The 23,356-nt window shown below is 42.8% G+C and overlaps 1 protein-coding gene across 1 annotated transcript; it reads right to left on the bottom strand.

Moving 5' to 3' along the window:
- Positions 1-5,041: 5,041 nt before the first annotated feature.
- LOC116822615 (high-affinity choline transporter 1-like) lies at positions 5,042-20,554 on the bottom strand. The gene is made up of 8 exons (XM_032776636.2): positions 19,667-20,554; positions 18,242-18,355; positions 13,481-13,636; positions 12,847-12,995; positions 9,779-9,922; positions 9,190-9,343; positions 7,299-7,516; positions 5,042-5,518 (listed from the first exon to the last, which is right to left on the bottom strand). The coding sequence occupies exons 1-8, from the start codon at positions 19,842-19,844 to the stop codon at positions 5,042-5,044; spliced, it is 1,590 nt and encodes a 529-aa protein (XP_032632527.1). The 5' UTR covers positions 19,845-20,554.
- Positions 20,555-23,356: the final 2,802 nt, after the last annotated feature.

Raw genomic sequence — 23,356 nt, 5'->3', positions numbered from 1 at the left:
CTGGTGGAGGTGACTGTGTCAACCAGGTGTCACTCTCTGGCCCAGTCTAACCAGAACGCCTTTTTGGATCAGGACGAAAAAGGCCCAATGGTATCACAATGGATTCTGGGGTTGGGATGTCATTTGCTGTGAAACAAGGGGAGGCAGTTGTCTCCTCCCAAACTGTTCATAAGTCTATGTGCTCCATTATATCTTCCACTTTTGTGGGGGAGGTTGGGGTGTGTGTAGGGAGGAGATTTTGCAGGATTCAGTTTATTCACATAAAATGTTTTATGCTGATGCAGGTTCCTCCCCAACCCCTGGATTTATCTGAAATGACACCTCTGCTTACGGTCCCAGGAGATGGTGACTGCCATGATGGTAAAACTCATTTCTACCAGTCCAACCATCTACAATTCCCACCAGAGTCTCTCTCTCTCTTTTTTAAGGACCTTAAAAAGGGGTGGTGGGTAGAATGGCCCATCCCCTCATTATTTCATTCACCATTAGACCTAATTTCCAATATACCAATTCCATCCTCCTGTTTACCACAGATAATCTCATCACAGTCCTTGGGTGGTATCAGCAGACCTTTCTGTTTAGGCTAATTCAGGCTGGCTGTCTTTAACTGTGGCTGACTTTTATAAACAATTGTATGTAAGACGCTGAGTTGGACTTTTGTTACCTCGGACAACTTAAGAGTACAGGCCTGTGCACAACACCATGCGTGACATGGTACTGGGATAAAAGCATTGAACATATTAGTGTTTGTGGGGAGGGGCACCCCATGGAGCAAAGCAGGGCAGAGCTGTGTGCTGGGCAGAAGGGCACTAGCTGTGGCTTTTGCTGGTCAACTTTGATACCTGCTGTGGGAAAAGTTTTTAAGTGTTTACATTTTTTTTCTTTAGTCTGTGGGCTACCAGGGGCAAAAGGGACTCTCCCCTTATTGTGGGAGGATGGAGAAGGCCAGGTAAGTCCTGTGCAAGAAAATAGATGCTGGTGCTTGAAGCAGATGCCCTACTGCTGGAAGTTCCATGTTATTGCAGTAGGGCATCTGCAATAACATGGAAAAGTTGCTAGTGGGAACTATCCTCCATATAAGAGCCTGATCCAACTTCCATATGAGGGACAGGCAACTGAGGAGCCTAGAAAGGAAGTAACATGCCAGGATCTGTCCCCAAGTCTGGTGTTGACAAGATTCACCATTTTATTGTAAGTCTCACAATATATGGTGTTTTTTTCTTAAAACCCCAGCTACTGGAGTCATGTGACTACATGAGACCCACGTCTTTAATTTTGTTTAAAAAGTAAATTTCTAGTCTTCATAGTTGCAGTGAAAAGCTTATGTTTTAACTCAGATGATGTCTAAGCCAATCATGATTTGGAGTTGTCAATACTGCAGACCTGATCATTAGAATTGGGTGAGAGAGTTCATTTTGAAATCAGAATGATGGGTCCTGGAATGATGAGTGGTTTTTAGTTAACATGCAGCCTAACTGGCTCCCACTGTAGCTTGATATTGATGCTAACCATAGCTTATGTGGATCTTAAAGCCTGGATTCTTCTGCTTTCTAAAGGAAACGAAAAGCACCCATGCAGTTTGTAGTCTTATTTAGAGCAAACCTCCTTCATTCAAAGCATTTCCCACAGTTAGGATGATTAATTTTGGGTTGAAGAAAAACAGACACGCCAAGAGAGAGCATAAAAAACCTTCCATCAGATAAGGTTCATCTAATAGTCTTTCAGTCTACTTCCTCTTCTGTTTCACTCCTCCACCTCTTGCTCATCCATCTAGGCTGGTTTTGACAAGACTGGCAAGTCTAGTTAGCTCTTTGTTCCGCTGATTGACATTCTTCAATCACAATTGCCGGCAGTTATAAGTGGATGTAAATTCCCTTAGTTCACAGAAGCACCAGGGATATTTGCTTAAGTCTTCATCTGCAGTAAGACACCTTGCTTACACTCTAACCTGGGGTAGGCAACTTATCGCACGTGTGCCAAAGGTGGCACATGAGCTGATTTTCAGTGGCACTCACACTGCTCGGGTCCTGGCTACTGGTCCGGGGGGCTCTGCATTTTAATTTAATTTTAAATGAAGCTTCTTAAACATTTTAAAAACCTTATTTACTTTACATACAATAGTTTAGTTATATATTGTAGACATAGAAAGAGACCTTCTAAAAACGTTAAAATGTATTACTGACATGCAAAACCTTAAATCAGAGTGAATAAATGAAAACTCGGCACACCACATCTGAAAGTTTGCTGACCCCTGCTGTAAGCTCTTGAGGGCAGGACCCGCCTCTCAGTTATGTCTTTACAGTCCCTGCCACAATAAGAGTCCTCAGGCCCCTAGGAACTACCATAATGTACATGGTAATATTACCTGGCTAGCTTTTTCAAGTTCCCTAGTAGAAGAGAAAGTTACAAAGTTTCTAAGCCACAAGCCTTGTTTCTTTATCAACAGCAAATTAGAAAGAGAATATGGAAAGAAACTGAGGAGACATGATCAGGTTGGAAGCCAGGACTGTGAAGGTTTGTGTTAGGTTCAGAGAGGTCCAATTGTTTATGAAGTTTAAGCCATGATATCATAGAGTTTGTCTGGGTAAAGTAAGATGATACTCAATAGCACTCAGTCACATAAATGTTACTGCATTTTAACACTGTATATTAATAACAACTGAGGAAGAGGTCTCTTCCCAAGAAACTTTTCCTCTGCCTAGCATAACTTTAGCATGGCTGGGATCACAGAAGTGGGCAGTAGATGGTGCAGCAAGTTGATAATAGATTTTTACTTCTAGGGCTGTCCCTCCAATCCAGCCAGATCAGGAATGAGTAGGGCCCTACCAAATTCATGGCCATGAAAAATGTGCCATGGACCATGAAATCTGGTCTCCCGCCATGAAATATGGTCTTTTGTATGTTTTTACCCCTTTACAGATTTCATGAGGGAGAACAGCATTTCTCAAATTGGGGGACCTAACCCAAAAGGGAGTTGCAGGGGCAGGGACACAAGTTTATTTGGGGTGGGGGGTTGCAGTATTACCACCCTTACTTCTGTGGTGCCTTCAGAGCTGGATGGCCAAAGAACTGCGGCTGTTGGCCGGGTGCCCAGCTCTGAAGGCAGTGCCCCACCAGCAGCAGTGCAGAAATAAAGATGGCAATACCATACCATGCCACCCCTACTTCTGCACTGCTGCCTTCAGAGCTGGGCGGCTGGAGGGTGGTGGCTGCTGACTGAGGGCCCAGGTCTTCAGGTAGCAGCACAGACGTAAGGGTGGCAATACCATACCAGGCCATCCTTATTTCTGTGTTGCTGCTGACGGTGTCTTTGCCTTCAGATCTGGGCTCCCGGCCAGCAGCTGCCACTCTCTAGCTGCCCAGCACTGAAGGCAGCCACTGCCAGCAGCAGCAGTACAGAAGTTAGGGTAGTGGTACCTCAAAACCCCTACAATAACCTTGTGACCCTCCCATGACTCCTTGTTGGTTCAGGACCCCTATAATTACAACACCGTGAAATTTCAGATTTAAATAGCTGAAATCATGAAATTTACTATTTTTAAAAGTCCTTTGGCTTTGAAATTGACCAAAATGGACCTGAATTTGGTAGGCCCTTAGTAATGTTGAAGAATCCTTATCTGACTGATGTTCAGAGAACCTATACACAAAGAGTTGGTCTAAATAAAGATCCTAGTTGACCACGGTCAGTGTTAGCCACCCGCATGGTTAGCAGGCTTAGCAGTAAGGCTAAGGATTGAGATTGTTTGTGTCAATTACATTACCTTCTTTTTGGGTAATATGTTTGTATCTATGTACAGCAACTGAGATTTAATGGTAAGTATCCACGTATAGTGTCTTCTGTGTTCAAATCAGTATACAAACACAGTCTTGCTCCCACTCAAATCACTGGATGTTTTGAATGACTTCAGTGAAAGCTGGAGTGGGTGGATCCTTACTTAAAACTTTTCATCTTCAAACCTCTTTACAAACCTTAGCTAATTAATCATCACCGCCTCATGTGATGTAGGGAGGTATTGTCGTTCCTCGTTCAGCAAAGCACTTCAGGATGCTCAAAATTTGAAGTCAGAGGGACTGCTCACATGTTTAACTTTAAACATGTGCTTAAGTGCTTTGTTAAACAGAGATACATTTGCTCAGTTGCTTGCAGGTAAGCATATGACTAAGTGAGATTCTGAATTGGGGTCATTATCCCCATTTTGCAGATAATAAAACTGGGGAGCATAGTTTAAATGGCTTCACCAAGACCACAAGAGATAGTCATTGGCAAATGTATATATAGAACTCAGGAATTTCTGGCTCCCAGACTTCTGTCTAAACTGTGACTTGTCCATACCTCTGTAAAATTCAGTATATCTAATGTAAAGTATTGATTTCAATAGCCTGGTTGGTCCAATGTATAATTTATGCATTGTAAAAGTAGTGGGTGACTTATTTTTTTCCACATCTGATCTCTCCCTTAACAAATGGCTTTGCCATTTCACCGGGACTATATCAAATTCAAAATGTAGCATACTTGTCTATATATTTTCATAGGCCTGATGCTATCCCCTTGAAGTCTGTAGTAAAACTTTCATTTGCTGCAATGGGAGCAGGATCAGCCTGTGTGCGTCTTATGAATGAAATTTATTAAAGCATCAGGCAGTCCCCTTTGTTGTGAGATGTGGAGGTGTCATGTACGGAGTTCACATCTGTGGCAACTCACTTTGTAACCCTCTCATCCCTACTGCATTTTTCGAGCTCCTGGTGCCAAAAGCACACAGAAACATTGAGTTATTTCATTATATTAACAATTCTAACCACTGCAGGATCAGGTTCCTTCATCAGAGGCCCTTAAATCATTGCATATTCTGACTTCATTCCTTTTCCTAGTGCAAATGGAATTCTTGTTCTCTTTATGAATCTACTAAATAATTCACGATTGGCGAGAGAAGACTGGAAAATAAATGTCATTGAGCTGGTAAATTAACTGCAGAATGCTCAGTGATGCCCTGCATTTAATCAAGATTCTCTAGTAGCATAGCAGCTTGTAAACCCACCTCTTCTATATGGCGCCGGGAGGGTGGGTGAATGCACTATTTTCTTCTATTACACTGCAAACATCCCATCTGCGAGGGAGGATGTTTCTCTTAAACAAAAATGCCACCAGGTACGAAACAGTGACAATAGTCCCCAAAGTGAGAAGCATGGTGACGGTTTTAAAAGGGAACAGCTGAATGTAGACCCCATCCACAAGGGAGCAGCCTGGGTAGTGGATTACAGGGGGGATTTTCAGGGAAGGCTCCCCTGCCAGCAGCCTTAACAGGAACCCGAAGAGGAATCCAGCAGCTGAGCCATATGTGTTGGTGTTGGAAATGAAGAGGACACAGCAGAGCTGGGGAAAGAGAAGGGCGTACACCAGCTCGCCACTCAGGAACCACAGATCATAAACTGAATGGGAGTAAAAAGCCAGGCCTGCAGCAGCTGTCCCAAAAACCACCATGGAGACCCTCATTATACAGACAACTTCTTTCTCCGTAGCCTGTAAAATAAGGGAGAATTGTTGTAGAAATCATCATTGGCTTATTTTTTAATCTCACCCTGAATCCAATCTCAAGTTTACAGTGATCATATATATAATATCCAGATCCAAATTTTACAAATAGCTTCTGATGGGCCAAACCAAAATTCTAGATCCAAATACCTCTACACGTAGGTGTGTTCAAAATCTGGATCCAGAACTAAATTCTTCAGTTGAAGTCTATCTGTGAGCTTTACTAACCTGGGCTGGATCTGAATTAGAAAAACTCTACATTCAAACCTTGGGGCCATGTTCATTTTGAAAGACATCTTTGGAATTAGAGTGGCTAATAATAATAGAAAAGTACATAGTAAAATAAATAGTAAGAATTTACTATCAAACACTGGAACTGAGCAACATAGACTATGTCTACACAGCAAAGGAAAACCCGTGGTTGGCCCATGCCTGCTGACTCAAGTTCACAGGGCTCAGGCTGTGGGGCTGTTTCATTGTTGTGTAGACTTCCAGGCTCGGCCTGGAGCCTGAACTCTGGGATCCTCCTACCCGACAAGGTCCTAGAACCCAGGCTCCAACCTGAGCCTGAAAGTCTACACAGCAATGGAACAGCCCAGCAGCCTGGGCCCCGCAAGCCAAAGTTGTCTGGTTGTCTGGGTGTCTGGTTTCTGTGTAGATGTACCCATAATCAAAATATTTGCCATTTTGAGTTTACAGAACTTCTGCAAACTTCCGGTGTTTTTGCAAAACCCAATTTGACTTTGGCAGCATGGGCGAGCCAGCTGACCACAGAAATGGGAATTAGTATCTCCTGGACTCTGTTACCACATCTGACTTATATACCTTTATGGACTTGAAGCTATCCCCATTGAAGTCTATAGTAAAACTCCCATTTGCTGCAATGGGAGCAGGATCAGACTCTCTGTGTTGTATCAATAACATACAGTCTGTTAAAGCATTAATCAGACCCTGTTGTTGTGAGATATAGAGGTGTGATCTATGAATTTCATCTTTGTTACAACATAATTTGTGACCTCTAACCACAGATACATTTATGTTTCACAACACTTCTACTTAAATGTTCTTACCCCCATTTTAAAAGATGGGCGAACAAGGCTCCCAGAGGGCACAGCACAGATTTTTAATGGTTTTTAGGCATTGCCAGTACTTAATTTGTGCCACATCTTTAGGCTTGGCAGTTCATAGCCCCAGCACTTCTGGGCTTGCTGCATCAGTTATGAATGTAAAATAATTGCTTGAGACCCGTCACCTAATTGCTTGAACCCTGGCACCTCTTTCTTTACAAATTAAGCACTGGGCATTGCTGTGCTCATTGTTGCAGCACCGAACCAAATCTCATTTTCCAACAGGATTTCAGCAATTAGGAGCCAAAATACCATTGACAGCCAAGGAGATTAGACACTTAAGGGCCTAAATCACATTTGAAAATTAGTTTAGGCTCCTAAATCAGTTGGACCTTACAATGTTGAGTACAGCAATTGACTAAATACCTTTAAGAATCTGGGCCTAAATGACTTGGACAAGGTCACATATCCCAGTCATGACAGACAAGTATTCAAGTCTGGGGTCTCCAGGCTTCCAGCAGAGAGCAATGCTGTACTGGGGAAAGCAAATGTCATGTGAAAATTCCAGTCTGTCTCCCTACATTTGACAAACAGTTGAAATTTTGAGAATCTGAAATCAGACACGTGAAATGATGGCAAAAATTTTGAAATGATTTTCAGCAGTTTCTCCCCGCTGTAAATACTAGTGATGAATCTGTCACCTGTTTCCTAAAAATTTTTCTGTAGATATTGTGTGCAAACATAGAGCTGGCAGAGAGAAGGGCTGAATCTGCGGAAGACATGACGGCAGCAGCGATAGCTCCCAAGCCGCCAATGGAAATGTAGGTTGGACAGAGATAATGCAGCACTAATGGCAGTATCATAGCTGACTCTCCTCTCTCCACTGGTGTTGGAAGACCATAGCTCGTCTGGTTCCAATCTTGAACACAGAACAATAAAAGAAGGTGAAGAATTAAATATTTAATTCATGCTTTTGTTGCTTTCAGAGCTGTATTTCTACAAAGAGCCATCCTTGTGCAGACAAAAACTGTGTTCTAGTACTTAGATTAGGTTGTTTCCTGACTCCAGCTGGTGATCAGTGTATGTGTATCAGTGATCATGTATCAGTATATGAGGAGAGATTAATGAGGCTGGGGCTTTTCAGCTTGGAAAAGAGATGGCTAAGGGGGGATATGATAGAGGTCTATAAAATCATGACTGGTGTAGAGAAAGTAGATAAGGCAGTGTTGGTTACCAAATGAAATTAATAGGCAGCAGGTTTAAAACAAATAAAAGGAAGTATTTCTTCACAAAATGCCCAGTCAACCTGTGGAACTCTTTGCCAGAGGATGTTGTGATGGCCAAGACCATAACAGGGTTCAAAAAAGAACTAGATAAATTAGATAAACTATTAGCCAGGATGGGAAAGGATGGTGTCTCTAGCCTCCGTTTGCCAGAAGCTGGAATGAGCGACAGGGGCCGAATCACTTGATGGTTAGCTGTTCTGTTCATTCCCTCTGGGGCACCTGGCAGCACTGGCCACTGTCAGAAGACAGGATACTGGGCTAGATGGGCCTTTGATCTGACCCACTAGGGCTATTCTTATGTTTTTATGTCCTGAAGCATGAGAACTGAAAGTCCTTGGAAACCTAGCTAGAAAACATGTATATGTTGTTAATGCCAAACCCTAACACTAGTTTATACATCAAGTAAGGGGCACAATGGTTCAATACTGCTGGGTAAACTGGCAGTGAACTGAGTCAACCAGTTGGAGGGATGATTGGTCCAGTGTACAATGGGGAGTGCACAATGTGCCTGCAGGAGTGTCCCCTCTGCTACTTCTGGGAATGGGGAACTGAGAGATCTGTCTGCTCTTCAGACCTTGATTGCTCAGAGACGGGGGTCTTTGCACTGATTTCTCTGATAGCTTTAGCTCATAAATATCAAATTCTTTTCTGACTCTTACTAAACTATTTACCTCCATAAGAGCTTGATCCTGCTGCAACTAGGGTGGTTGCGATTTTTTTGGAGGGGAAGAGAGAGGGAATTGGGTTTTTTTTTTGTTTTATCACTGAACCTGTAAATTCCTTTGAGCGTTTTCTCCCCTGAACATGATCGATGATATCGACACAACTCAGTGAAGATCATGAGTATAAAGCAGTGAGGAAAAATAAGTTTTATTGGTCTTTTTTTTTTCTTGTTGCGCTCAAGTGTATGTATTGTACTGTGCACAGAATATAAATATGGCAGCCCCCTTCTTTACCTAACATAAAACATAAGGAAGACATTGATACTCTAATGGAGATCCCACAACTGAGATTTAAATATATATTAGGTACTTGAACACCTGAATCAGAAGCTGGAAGGCTCCAGCATTCTGATTTGGGCCCCTAAATAAGTGGCCTGAGTATCAAAAATGCTAAACATTCAGCAGCTCCCACTTATGTCAGTAAGAGCTACTAAATGCTCAGCATTGAAACCAGGCTGCTTTGTTGGGTACCTAAATTAGGACAGTGAAGTCCTATCTTTAGGTCCCATTTTAATAATCTTGGCCACTGATTTTAAATCTTGAGCAAAAAAGTACATTTTTAAAATCACATGATTTAGTTTTACCTGTGGATGCTGCTACGGCCCCTATGAGCACAGAGGGGATGGCCATTAAAAAGCTCCCCAATCCAGAGAGATAGGAAATGAGCCTTGCTTGTCTTGGCGAGGAGGCTGAGAGAACTCGTTGGAAATAAATTTGCCACGGGATACTACCAAGAACCTGAAACGTTCAAATGTTAATGCAGTGAGACAAAATCCCTTGCTTATTAGTATTATTTTATTTATTGGTAGGGCTAGTAGCACCTTCTGACATGTATCATTATAAGAGCTTAGTTTCAAGTTGCTTATACCTTTAACAGACTTTAACTGTTTGGGGTGAAATTTTTGCCTCCGGCTGATTTGTTTTTTTAAGTTTAGCTAGAATGGTCTAGCTGTTTCCTGAGAATGTGGCCACTGAAAAATGTCTTTTTTGTGATTCTTTCTTAGCTCCTTGATGCTTGGGAGCAGAAAGCTGAAATTTGGCAGGGCGGTGACCTTTGTTTCAGGGATGAGTCTTTTGCCAACTCTGTGGAACTCTGGCTTTGGAATGGATGATGAAGCTATTCACCCGGTCCAATTTCCCACCCCACCAGCCCATCCAAGAAAGATTTCTTACCAGATATAAGAAGTCATCCAGCCACCTTCCAAGATATTCCGTTTGTACTTGCCCAATCCAAGGGGCTTGGTAGGATTCCTGAGCAGCAGTGTGGTAAATGTTTTCTGTTGCAGAGTTGAGCAGGGCAAATGGGACACAGATCCACTGGGATTAAAATGGAAACACTGAATCTCTTCACTAGCTTCCTCTCACTTCTATATCCTATTCAAGCTTCTTGGCCTTGCCTTTACTCTAATTTCCTCCTTTACCACTCCTGCCTTCTACAAACATTCCAAGCCTGCTGCCTAACTGTCCCTTTTGTTTCCTCCTGCTGCTCATCCTCATTTCATGCCACCCTTTATTCCTGTTCCTGTATCTCATTCCCTCTTCTTTTTCCTAAGCATTTCCGTCAAGTTCATTTAAATTCTTTCTTGTTCTACAAGGCCTTTCAGTGCCAGCTAGACTGATGTCCTGATTTTATAGGGACAGTCCCGATATTTGGGTCTTTGTCGTATATAAGTGCCTATGATCCCTCACCGCCTGTCCTGATTTTCACACCTGCTATCTAGTCACCCTAATGCCAGCCTGTCATAGTATTCTATCCCCAATCTGAACATTAGAGTCCAAAAAATGAGGTACTAGCATGAATTCCTCTAAGCTTAATTATCAGCTTAGATCTGAAAAGCTGCCACCACCCAAAAATATATACTGTTTTGGGGCACTCTGTCCCCCCAAAAATCTTCCCTGGGGACCCCAAGACCCAAATTCCTTGAGTCTCACAACAAAGGGGAATAAACCATTTCCCTTCCCCCTCCTTTCTTCCTCCCAGATCTTTCCCGCCCTGGGTACACTAGGAGAGATAGACAGATTCAAGCTCCATGAATCTAAACAAAGGGATCCCCCATTTCCCCCTCCTTCTTCCTCACCAAAGGCAATACAGATTCAAGCTCTGTTGAATCTAAACAAGTGGATTCCCTTTTCCCTCCCTTCTTTCTCCCTGTTTCCCACCATTCCACTGTAAGCTACAGACTCAATACATCAGTCCTTAACGTAGGAAAAAATCATTAGGTATTTTAAAGAATAGGCTTTTAATAAAAAGATAGAAAGTAGTAAAAATATCACTGTGAATTCAAGATTGGAATATACAGGTCTTTTGCTACAGAAAATGAGAAAAACCTCCTCCAGCAGAAATACAATTTAAAATACTTTCAAGACAAATTACACATTAAAACTCTACCAGCCAGATACACAGTTGCAAACTAGAGAAACAATCAAAAGACTATATACCACCGTTTCTACTCATACTCACGTATTCTGAATAATAAGAGACTGAAGCAGGGAGATTGGCAAGAAACCTGGTGTCCCGTCTACCCCTTTCAGGACTCCAGAGAGAACAAGGCAAAACCAAAAAACACCAGTTATGTAACAGAAGGCTTTCCCTCACTGAGATTTGAAAGTACTTTGGTTTCCTGATGGTCTCTGTCAGCGTTGTTTGTTAACCCTTCCAGTGAAAGAGAAATTAACCCTTAGCTATCTTGTTTAATGACACAGCCCAGGTGTAATTCACTAATGCATTTAAGGTTAAAACTTCACTCCATGTATCTATCCATCTATGTCAAGAATGTGGTACGCTCAATGTTCAGTAGTCAATAGGAAAGTAGAGCCAATCAGAAGGGCCACCATGTATGAATTATTATTACTGTTGATTTTGGATAAAACTACAACACAGAGAAATAAGCACATTCTCAGCTGTGCACCGCACAAAGGAGTCCAAAGAGTCATTTGTTTGCCCCCATTCTTGGCCGTCCTACATCTGCCTGGTCACATAGAAGTGTTGGACTGGAAGGGGACCTCAAGAGTCTTCTAGTCAGTCCCCTGCACTTAAGGCAAACTAAGTATTATCTAGACCAGTGTTTCCCAAACTTGGAATCCACTTGGTAGTGTAAGCCCCTGGCAGCTCCGGGCCAGTGGGTTTACCTGCCACGTCCACAGATCAGCCGATCGCAGCTCTCACTGGCCGCAGTTTTGCCAGTCGAGGCCAATGGGGGCTGTGGAAGCAGCGCTGCTCGAGGAGATGTACTGACCATCGCTTCCAGCACCTCCTTAGCCTGGAGCAGCGAACCGGGGCCAGTGGGAACCAACGATTGGCCAGACCGCGGACACGGCAGGTAACACGCCCGCTGCCAGGGGCTTTTCCTACACAAGCGGCGTCCCAAGTTTGGGAAACACTGATCTAGACCATCCCTGACAGGTGTTTGTCTAACCTACTCTTTAAAACTTCCAATGATGGAGATTTCACAACCTCCAGTGCTTAACCACCCTGACAGGAAGTTTTTCCTAATGTCCAATCTAAACCTCCCTTGCTGCAATTTAAGCCCATTGCTTCTAGTTCTATCCTCAGAGGTTAACAAGAATAAATTTCCTCCTCATCCTTGTAACAATCTTTTATGTACTTGAAAACTGTTACCATGTCCCCTTCTCAGTCTTCTCTTCTCTAGACTAAGCAAATCCAATTTTTTCAATCTTCCCCCAGAGGTCATGTTTTCTAGACCTTTAATCTTTTTTGTTGCTCTTTTCTGGAGTTTCTCCAATTTGTTCACATCTTTCCTGAAATGTGGTGCCCAGAACTGGACCCAATACTCCAGTGAGGCCTAATCAATGCAGAGTAGACTGGAAGAATTACGTCTTGTGCCTTGCATTGTGTAGTTAAAAGCATGGTTGCTTTATTTAAATTAATTGGCGTTTTTGGATAGCCATCTTCTTGGGTTTTGTTTATTTCCAGCAAAGATAATTATGGGCTAGATTGTGCAATCTTTACTCAAATGGAATAGCATTTACTCATGTGAATAGACAGTAGACTATACCAATGAGTAAGTGCTACTCAACCCAAGTAAAAGTTGAAAAACTGGCTTTATGTAGACTGGGTGCCTTTTTGTTTTTACACCTAAAGTAGAGCTTTGGGGTCTAAGACCAGTGTCAATGGCCCTACTTTGGACTGAGACTGGTGAAAATGTGAGAGTAATTTTCTCTCTCATCTTTAGCTATGCAATATTGAGAAAATTGATAACACAGAAATGCATTGAACTTACCAGGCTGAGCATAATAAAAATCAGCTGTATCACATCTGTGTATGCAACTGAGTACAGCCCTCCCAGTAAAGTGTAGAGTATAACAGTGCATGCAGATATGATGATGGCCAAATAGCCGCCGATATCCAAAATGACCCTCATTGTTGCTCCTGCAGACAAAGAGAGTTTTGAACAATCATAACAGGTTTTATATGTGCAAGTTTCTTATTATACAAATAAGTGGTTAAATGATACCAATGGCAATGTAGTCTAACGGTTAGTGCACCTGGCTAGAAGCCAATGATTTCGGAGGTTTATTTCTTGTGCTACCACCAATTTACTTTGTGACCTTGGCCAAGTCACTTCCACTCTCTGCACGTCAGTCCCTATTTGTAATATCAAGATGATAATAAATACACAGCATTACCTCGTACTATGGAAATGTGAATTTTATATTTCCATCAGTTTTACTTTAAACATGCACAAGAAACATTAGGAAAGGGAATAAACAATATATTTTCATGAATGAGCGATGAACACATAATCTGCAAAAGGTGATGTAAAGCCAAGCTATCCAGGGCTGTCTTTCCCTTGTCCTCTGTGTTTTGCTACATCGTCTTTCTATCAAATACAACAGCAGAGGAAATATATTTACCTAATGAAGCAAGAATAGCTGCAAACCAGAATATATCTCCTATTAATGGTGGAATAAAGAGAAGGCTTCCAATCATGTTCCCGTATGTTTCTTGGAGAGGATCCATCATTGTCACATAATTTTTGGATCTCATTGGATTTACAAAGAAGAGGCCACCTATCAAAAATGATTATATTGTCATTGAATTTTATACAGTCTCCTAAGCAATTGTCAGAACTGTCTTGTTCTAAATGACATCTGTATTAAAGCCAGCATTAGTCAATGTTCACTGGTCACATTGCAATTACTTGCTAATGTTCCCCATTAAAATGTCTGTCAGCTGATCACCTCCACAATTAATTAAATATCCACATTTACCAAGCTTTTTAAAGTGAATTTCTCATCAATAACCATCTCCTTCAGGCAATGCAAGGCCCTAAAGAGTTTTCACTGTAAAGGTTCTTACATTATCTGAAAAAAATGTGCTTTGGCATGGGTGAGTGACCCTCTGGCTCAGGGAGGCTAGCCCCTGCCCGATGCCCTGCTGGATCCCAGAGTCCCACCCTCCCCATGGCTGCCAGCCCCTCCCCCCAGCCCCTGAGCGCTCCCAAGCACAGAGTGGACAGTCCCAGCTCTGACATCCTTCCCCCCCAACACTGGGCGGTGATGCCCAAGTGCCCGGGGGCCCCTCAGTGCTGGGTGGCCCCAACTACCCCACGTCCCGGCCATGGCCACCCTAGCCCCAGCCCCAGCCCCAGCCCAGCATGCTTCCCTGAATATGAGTGACCAGCTGGGCTGGGGTGAAGGGAGAAGCACGACGGCGAACAGAAGGGGGCTTTCTGGGCAGAGTGTGGGCAGGGCCACGCCAGGCTGTTTGGGGAGGCACAGGCTTCCCCTACTTATGCTACCTACTTTGGTCAATAGAAGGCAATAGGTTTGTCCTTGATTTTGTGAATGCTGGATGCCATGCAACGTACTGAGATAACTGTTGCCCTCAGTTACATACAGTGAAACCTGCAGCTCCCCTATGCCTCGTCCAGAATTAAATTATCTTGTTTTTAACATCAGCATCTCATGAACCGAGCCCAGTCCTACACTCCTTCCTCATATCAACAATCCTAACTCAAACAAGTAGTCCCATTAAAATTGATGAATGTTTGTAGTGCCAAATCCTGATACCTACAGGACTGCTTGTCTGGGGATTACTGATATGGGGAAGGGGTGCTGGATTGGACTTGCAGTCTCTGAATGGGGCTTCTTGTGTTGGTAAGGATTACTCATATGAGAAAGGGTTGCCGTGCCCATAGGCTACTGCTTTAGGGCCTGATTGAAATGGAAATTAATGGGCATCTTTCCATTGATATCAATGGGCTTTGGCTCATGCTCATAGTTCTCTTCACAGGACAGATATTTCCCAGTGTAAGAGCAGCTCTTCCTTGTCTCTACTTGTAGGATTCTGCTAAATTTACTACACACTTCCAGGGAAAACTGCCCCCAAATGGCACTGTTACACACCCATTACTCCAGCTTTATGTGATGGGCTGGCGTATGGCTGTATCTAATTGTGACCTGCCCTTGACATTGTAACTGCCATTTTGAAGAATGTGATTTGCATTTGGAGTATGTAGTTGTGCCTGCCTAGAGATGCCAAGGACAGACCAAGGCAGCTTCTTGTAATGCAGGGCATCTCCCTGAAGCAACTAACACAAGAGTCAGAACAATGGACTTGCTGAAACCAGTGGCCAGGCTAAAGAAAACTGGTTCTCCCAGTTTGTCTCTCAGGGGAGTAGGACTTCAACCACCTGACTGAGATGATGAAGCTGGTCAGTAGACAGCAGGACAAAGGGGACTTAAACCTTATTTAAAGGCAAGATCTGCTCTTGATTCTCAGTCTCTTGCTGGACAACAGACACTGCAGAAGGTAAAGGGCCAATGGGTCCTAACTGCTGGACACACAGACTAGGCCTAAGGACTCATAAGAAAGGATGAGCATAGACACAGGGAAAAGAGCATTCAGGCACCTGTTGTTTTCCTAGAGATCTGTAACTCTTGTATATTTTGTCAGAAATGTTTACTGTGATTTTAAAAACTCCAGAGCAAAGCCTGTGTTTCTTACTTTATCTGCCATGTGTCCCCAAAGAGTTAAATTACAATCCAGAGCACCCACAGAGGAGCCAGACAAGAGGTCTGCACCCAGTAGTGGGCCTTAGGGTATGTCTACCCAGCAGTGTAAGCCTAGCCTTGAGCCTGGGCTCAAATCTAACTCCCCTTGTGTCCACACACCAATTGTGCTAACCTAGGGCTCGGACCTAGGATCGCAGGATTCTGCAGGGCTGGAGAGTCAGAGCCCATGTTAAGGTAGCACTGGGACCTGAGGTTCGAGGCCTATTGCTTTCCTATGTGCATGGGGTCCCAGCTTGACTTGGGTCCTGGAAGTCCTCCTGATGTATCCCAGAGTTCCTTGGGGCAACTTCCTTAGTCTTCTCCATGCTGACGATCTGTGATGCCATCTGTTGCACTCTATTGCAAATTGAAGCTGCACCTCCCTTTGCAAATGGCAGCAGGTCGAATCAGCGGGTAAACCATTGTCTACTGAACATGCAACCCTATGGAAGGCGGGGGCCCTTGAGAGCAGAACAAGGATCAAGCAACTGCCTTGCAGGGCGAGGGGGAGAGCACAGCTCCCAGCTCAGCATGGCCTGAGGGCAGATGACCCCCTTACCCTGACTGCTTCCCCTCCCTGAAGGGCTGCTGCATGGTCTCCACTCTGATCTCTGGCCCCCTGGGGGCTGCATGTGCAGAGTGCCAAGGGCAGTGAGTGAAAGCCAGCCCCAAAACTTCCCCCAGCCTCTCAGGGATCTCTTATCCCTGCCTCCCAGGGTGCGTCGGGGCAGGGATAAGGGATCCTGGGAGGTACTGGAGCACACGGTACCCCAAGCCCTGGGGATGCACTTCACTGCTCTGCTGCCAGCTGGACTGAAGTGTTTTTCCTCTGAAACCTGCTTTTTATGTCAAACTTTGAAACAAACAGACAAAAGTAAATAAAAAAACAGCCAAACAAAAACACCTTCACTGAACATCCCATTTTAGAAATTAAGAATTGCAAAGTTTCACTTTCATAGTTTGACAGCCTGAGAGCCTGATATGCTAATTCTCCTCAGAATAGCTGCACAGGGGCATTTTCTTGCCAAAGTGACTCAGCCTAGAGGTGGACAGCCTTGTTGTCTGGTTAGATGGTATCTCATTATAAAGCTTTTTCAAACACTATTCATTCTATTGAGACAGCCACCAAAGGAGCTAATTATCCAGCTTATGTACTCATGTGATCCTTATGGGCACCTGAGTCCCATCAATAACATGGTCACAGTTAGGAAACAGCATGGGCAGTAGAGTTTTCTCACAATGCAACACATTTCTAGGCCTAGAGTGTCGACACTGCTGTTTGTGTGTGTGTGTGGTGTTCTGTCCCATCTAGTGGCACCGAGACCACTTAGATTAACGAGTCTGCTCTACATCCTTAGCTAAGGGCCATAAGGGCCAACCAGGGTCTGTCAATGTTACAAGTGTGCGCGCCAGGGGTCAGAAAATCCTTAACCTAGGGTTAAAATGCATTATAAAAGCTCAAGCCCAAGGTTGAGTCAGGTCAACTTGAGTCTCATTAATCTTAGGCTTACGTTGCTGTGTACACATACACTGAAAGGCCCAGAGTTAGAGACAGTGACTGGATGCTGACCAGATCCAGCTGGCTTGGAAGCACATGGGCTCCAAAATAGGTACAATTACAGCTGACTGGTGACTGTCCACTAAGGGACTTGGCTAGGTCTTCTGTAACAAACATGTATTGAGATTAAAGGTGTTAGGAGACTGTATTTTGGTGGGAAAATCATGGTGATACTTTTTAGCTCCACCAACATTTCAAAGAAAGAAATACATTCTGCTGAGGGCCTGATTTTCCTACTGCCAAAAGGATATTGGAGAAAAACAGTATTCACGGAATATCACATGCAAGCAAAACACACAAGTAAGATTATTTTGCTGTAGATTGTCTCATGCAGGTGAATCTCTGCACTTGCACAGAGCCCCATTGAGTTCTGCATTTTAGGCCCTGATCCTACAATTATTAATCCCTTGAATTTTCATCCTGAATTTATTGTATGTATGCAGAATAGTCCAATAAAGGCCAATGATATCACTTTTTGGATGTCCACTATCTGATACTTCATTCAGAATAATTTAAACAGCTCTTGACAGTTACCTGAGTGTAGAATATGTAATATGTCAAATGTATATTGTAGGTGTTGGAACATGTGAAAAGATGCCTGCTTGTCTGGCAGGGAGGTAGAACAGCCAGGTGAAAAGCTGAACCAGCATGTCAATCAGATGAACAACTGGTCAGTGATTCAATGAGGGGAACATCTTCGTCAACAACCTCATCAGGTAAACAACTGAGTTAGCAAACTAATCTTAGTTTTAGGCAGAAACGTGTTTATATCTATAATAACTGATTTTGTAACAATGTATTTAAGGTGAGCACCTGAATGTGGGTATGTGCTTGCATTTAGCCCTGTGCTGTGCCCTGTTCCCGTGCACTGATCACTCACAGAATCAGCAAATAAACTACAAACTTCTTCAGCTCAAGAGTCTCTCTGTGAACCTGTGTGTTCTGGGTAGCAGGAAAAAGACCCAGTCAACACGGGAAGAGGACGGAATTTTTAGATCCATAACACTGGATTAAAAAAAAAAGATTTATAACATGCTTTTTTTTTTTTTTTTTTTTTTTACCAATAACAAGGGACAAAACAAATCCTATTGGTGCCTGGACCCACACTAGTCCTCTTGTGGGAAGATAGACAGTTTCAGCTGTACCATTGATATATACTCCTCCGACCCATGTTGCTGGAAAAAAAAAGGGGGGGGAAATAGTGATGAGACATCTATTGACATACTACTCTCATAAAACATGGTGAAAAATACAGGGCCAGATTGTGAACCCTCTATTCACACTGGTGAGTGTTTACGCACACTCACATTTCCTCCAATGGCACTGTTTCTGGAATAAGGTACTACACAATGTGGATAGGATAATCAGAATCTGACCCTAAAGGCTAGTTTACACTACACAGGTTCTGTGGATACAGCTGTACTGGTACAGTTATACTGGCAAAAGCCCCCACAGGGGATGCAGTGTAGACTGACAGGAGTTTTTCTGCCGCGGTAGTAACATCACCTTCCTGGATGACATTAGCTATGGCAACAGAAGCACTCTGGTGTCAGCACAGCTGAATCTATTCCGGGGATTTTGCCAGCATAGCTGTGTTGGCTGTGGGATGAGGGTTTCTTACACCTCTGTCTGACATAGTTATGCTGATAAAACACTGCAGTATACATTGCAGTATAGGCAATATTCAAAAGTGAATAGCCACATTTGCATGGAAAACTCATTAATTTTCAGACTATTTCTAGGCAATTTGAGTAGGTTTATTTTTATTTCTATTTTTGTTAATGCTAGACACTGGCTGGAGCAGATAGCAAGAGCAAATAGCGTTACATTTATTGTTCCTTAATGATTTATAGAACATAATTCCCATGTATCATGGTGCTTTACAATAGTAAATGTGTGCTTAAGAAAATAAATCCCTTAAAACAACAGTCAAGCACATATTGCATTCAAAAAAGCGAGTCTTCAGGTTAGACTTAAACCAAGCAAATCTGTTGGCCAGACAAATGTCACTTGGGACTGCATTCCCCTAATGACAGGTAAGAGGGACAAATCTCTGACAATGGGAAAGCACAGAAGAAATAGAGTGTCAGAAGCATAGTATGTAAATGCCTTAAAGAACTATATATACATCCTTCTTTACAGGCAGATCCTGATACACTTACTCATGACGAGTGGCACTGTATCCCACATAACAAGTAAGGTATTCAACACGAGTGAAGGTAGAAGAATCTGGTCCTAAATTAGAACCACATTCTATCCTCTTGAATATTATCGTATTCCTCAGGGAGTCCCACTAATTTAAGTGGGACTACTCAAGGCATTAGGGACTACTCAGTGTGAGTAGGGCTGGCACAATCTGGCCCATAATGCTAATAAAACTTTAATTCCATATCCCAGACTTAAAAGAGCAAATTTATGTTGTGAATGAGAAAAACTCAACCTGAACGTTTTAATAAGATAAAAGAATTTCCTTTAAGAACACTTACCAGTTGCAGTGAATAATCCAATGAAAAAATTCATGTTCCTGCCCCCCACTATGATCATCTCACTTGGTTTTCCTTTCTTCCAGTCCCTTTTGCTTTTCCAAGAAGCCCAAATTCCAATGGCAAAAGTCATTGCATAAAACACAATCAAAGCTACCAAGCCAGGTATATTCAGAGCCATTTTCTGCAGTTTATTTTGGATCACAGAGATAAATATGGATTCAGTAGTATTCACACACTACCAAAAAAATTATGAGCCAAAATTTTGGTCAAGGTACTGGATACTTTGTCTCTGCCTTTCAGTCTCCACCCTTCTTGAGGAAATATCCAATCCTGCCTTCTGGGTGGAAGTAGGGTGGGGTAGATAAGGGATTAGGACTAAGGTAAATCAGCATTTATGAGTTGTATAATGTCAGTTTGATATCAATGAGGGGAAATGTAATATTTTGTATGATATGTATAGGCATGTGAATACTCAGTATCCATTTTGCTTGGTTCTAGTTATGAGGTCAGTATATATGTGGATGAGAATCTCATCTGAACAAAGTTGACTGAAATTAAAAAAAAATCATTATAATAAAAAGAAATTCAGGAAAGAAAAAAATCAGTGATCAACTGAATGAGTAGCATTCCCTTATTCAAATCAAGCTCACATCAGTTTCATTGCTAAAGGCAGGCAGGGGTGCAGACAGTGTTGCATTGTACTATAAAACAACAGGTAACACGGTTGTTTCTTTGGAGACTGTATTTAACAAACTCCAGTTAGAATGTTTCTCAGGTAATTAGAAAGAGAAATCTTTCTTTGATCAATTTAAGAAGCTGTCCTTCAAACAGATAAACTTCCAATAGGAACCCCTTACATGGTAGGATGTGAGTAATTTATATAGTTTAGATGTCAGCATTTTGGCTGATCTATGGCTGAAATCCTGCTCTGGGCAGTAGACTTTCAGTCTTTCTCCTTCTGTCCATTGAGATATGATCCTTGATGCCAGGTAACATGTTCCTTCTTTGGGGTAGTGGGTGTATGTTCTTTGCTGTGCCTCTCCTGAACACCAGAATTTATCCTAGAAATAGATCTTTGATGGTAAATCAAAGATTGTTTCTTGAACAGTCCTTCATTTGCATGCTTAGCTTAAAGTTTCTTCTAAACGCCACCTCATGCAGAGATCAAGAGGCAACAATTTTGTGAAACTCACATGGCACAGCTCAAAGATGACCTTTAGTTTAACAATACACGCTAAGAACTAACGTACATTGATTATGACTGTGGAGAGTCTTGAAGAGAAAGACCAGAGGAGAACCTTGTTTTTTTTTTTTTATTATAGCATTCTGTAAATAGTCCATCGGCAATCCCTCTGTGTACAGTGTTCTCAAAACATTCTGGAAGCAGTATGAAGCTGTCCTGATAGCACTGATAGCAGAATGAAGGCCAGTTCAAGGCCCTTCATGCTACTGGGTTTGTGGCCCAAAAATCTTAATCTAACAGCAAATATTTTGTTTGAGTGAGATACGTGTTCAAAGTGCAATTATATGAGAGGTTTTTAACAAAACAGATGAATTTGACATCAAACTGTAATATGAAAAATTCATTAGAAATAGCAGAGGAAGCAAGATCTGTATGAACTTTGCTTCAATCTGACGGGGGATTTGTACAAATAAAAGTAGTGTGGTTGTTTTCATTTAAAAAAGAAAAAGCCTCATGGCCAACTCTGATACCTTTTCTTAGGCTGAATAGGACTGTTTTCTTTTAGTACTCTTATTAAAATCTGGTACTATTCAGGCTGAATAAGAGTATCAGAATTTATAAATGCATAGATATAAAAAGCTAGGTGAGAAATACTGTACATTTTAAATATACATTTTCAGTGTGGTATGTTAGTAAGAGGCACTAACTTTCACCTTCATCATAGCATCTGCAAAGTCCTAGAAAGCGAAATTGTTACAGGTAATGAATAGCAGGGTGAATCTGGGCTGTCTTCTCTTGCTTATTGAGTAGAGTTTTTCTTGCTGTGGAGAATTTTCATGTTACTTTTTGGATAAGTCCCCAAGATCCAGCCTGTGTGGGCATTAGATCTAAATTCAGTGTCAAGAAATTGTATTTGCTTTATTTAAACATAACTTCTAGATTCATTCCAAGGCCAGAAGGGACCATTCTGATCATCTAGTCTGACCTGCTGCATGACAATATCTTTTAGAAAAACATCCAATCATGATTTAAAACTGGTCAGTGATGGAGAATCCACCAGGAACATTGGTAAGTTATTCCAATGGTTAGTTACTCTCACTTTTTAAAATGCATACCTTATTTCCAGTCCAAATTTGTCGAGCTTCAGCTTCTAGCCATTGGATCATGTGATACCTTTTTCTGTTAGATTTAAGAATCCATTATTAAATATTTGCTCCCCATGGAGGTAGTTATAGACTATAATCAAGTGACCCTTTAATCTTCTCTTTGTTAAGCTAAATAGATTGAGTTCCTTTAGTCTATCACTATTAAGTGTTGTTTTCTAATTCTTTTTCTTTATCCTGGCTCTTCTCTGAACCTTCCCCAATTTGTCACAGAGGTTGCAGTACTGCCAAATACAGAGGTAAAATAATCTGGGAGCTGAATCCATATCCTTCCTATATGGTAAAAGCCAGCAAGACTTAGACTTGCTGCTGGAGAAGGTTTTTGTCAGAGCTCATTTAAAAATGTCTCCTCAATCCTGGAAAACATTGAAAAATGGAAAAAAAAAAGTCTAAATTTTCCATGGACATTTTTGTGTGTGCAAATTTTAATACTCGAAAACTTTGGCCAGAACTGAAATATTTTGATTTAGAAATGCGGTCACAGTACTTCATGGGAGCTGTAGTCTGTGTGCCTCAAGCTCCTGTTCTTTATGAGCTGTTCACCATGATTCCCTTCTTGGAGAGGGAGTCGGAGAATTAGCCTGGCTGTGCGGCAAACAGTCAGCAGCTCAGGCCCTCAGGCAGGGGCTGAGCAAAAAGTTTAATATTAGCAGTCCCAGGCCCTGGGTCAGGGCGGGCAACGAACAGTCAGTATCTCAGGCCCTCAGGAAGGGACTGAGCAAACAGTTCAATAACAGGCCCAGGCCCTGGGTCAGGGAGGGGCGACAGTCAGGAGCTCAGGCCCTCAGGCAGGGGCTGAGCAAACAAATAACCTGGGAGGGGGGGAGACTGCCACCTGCACATTGGGTGGCACACTGGGGGGCAGGGGGAGATGCAGGCCCTCCCACTCCACTGCGTCCCAGCCCGGGGCCCTAGCAGTGGCTGAAGATCTGCCGCTGTGTCAGTGGGGATCCTGGCCGCAACACACTGACATCAGCTCTGGTGGTGCTGAAGCCAGACTAGGTTCGGTTGCCCCCGGGCTACTTCTTACCTCCCCCTCTAGAGGTACCTGTGTCTGGACAGAGTCTTCTAAGGAATCAAGCATCATGGGCTCCTCTGGGTACCTGGCGAGTGGTAGGCTTGGCAGCTTCTCTAGGTAACTTGACACAGGCAGGTTTACCAGCTTCTCCGGAGTCTGGTCGGTGTCTGGCCAGTCCTTGGGTTGGCCTCAAACTGCATGAGTCTCCCAGTCAGTAGTTAGGCCACAGGCGTCTGGCTTCTCCAGCGGTCGGGCCTCTAGTGAGCTCTGGGGTTGGGCTTTTGTACTTCCTGTCCTGCGCCCTGACCTCTGTGGGGGAAGTGCTA

Source organism: Chelonoidis abingdonii, chromosome 1 (genome assembly GCF_003597395.2).
Source record: "Chelonoidis abingdonii isolate Lonesome George chromosome 1, CheloAbing_2.0, whole genome shotgun sequence".
NCBI classification, from domain to species: Eukaryota; Metazoa; Chordata; order Testudines; family Testudinidae; genus Chelonoidis; species Chelonoidis abingdonii.
This window is presented reverse-complemented; position numbering and strand designations above follow the sequence as displayed.

Bases quoted from the DNA above. Each gene is read 5' to 3' on its own strand.
- LOC116822615 (XM_032776636.2), bottom strand. From the start codon at position 19,844: ATGGCTCTGAATATACCTGGCTTGGTAGCTTTGATTGTGTTTTATGCA. The intron at 12,996-13,480 runs GTAAATATATTT...CTTTGTCTGCAG, and splicing joins AGCTATTCTTGCTTCATTAG to GAGCAACAATGAGGGTCATT. The intron at 9,344-9,778 runs GTAAGAAATCTT...TGAACGTTTCAG, and splicing joins TGGATGACTTCTTATATCTG to GTTCTTGGTAGTATCCCGTG.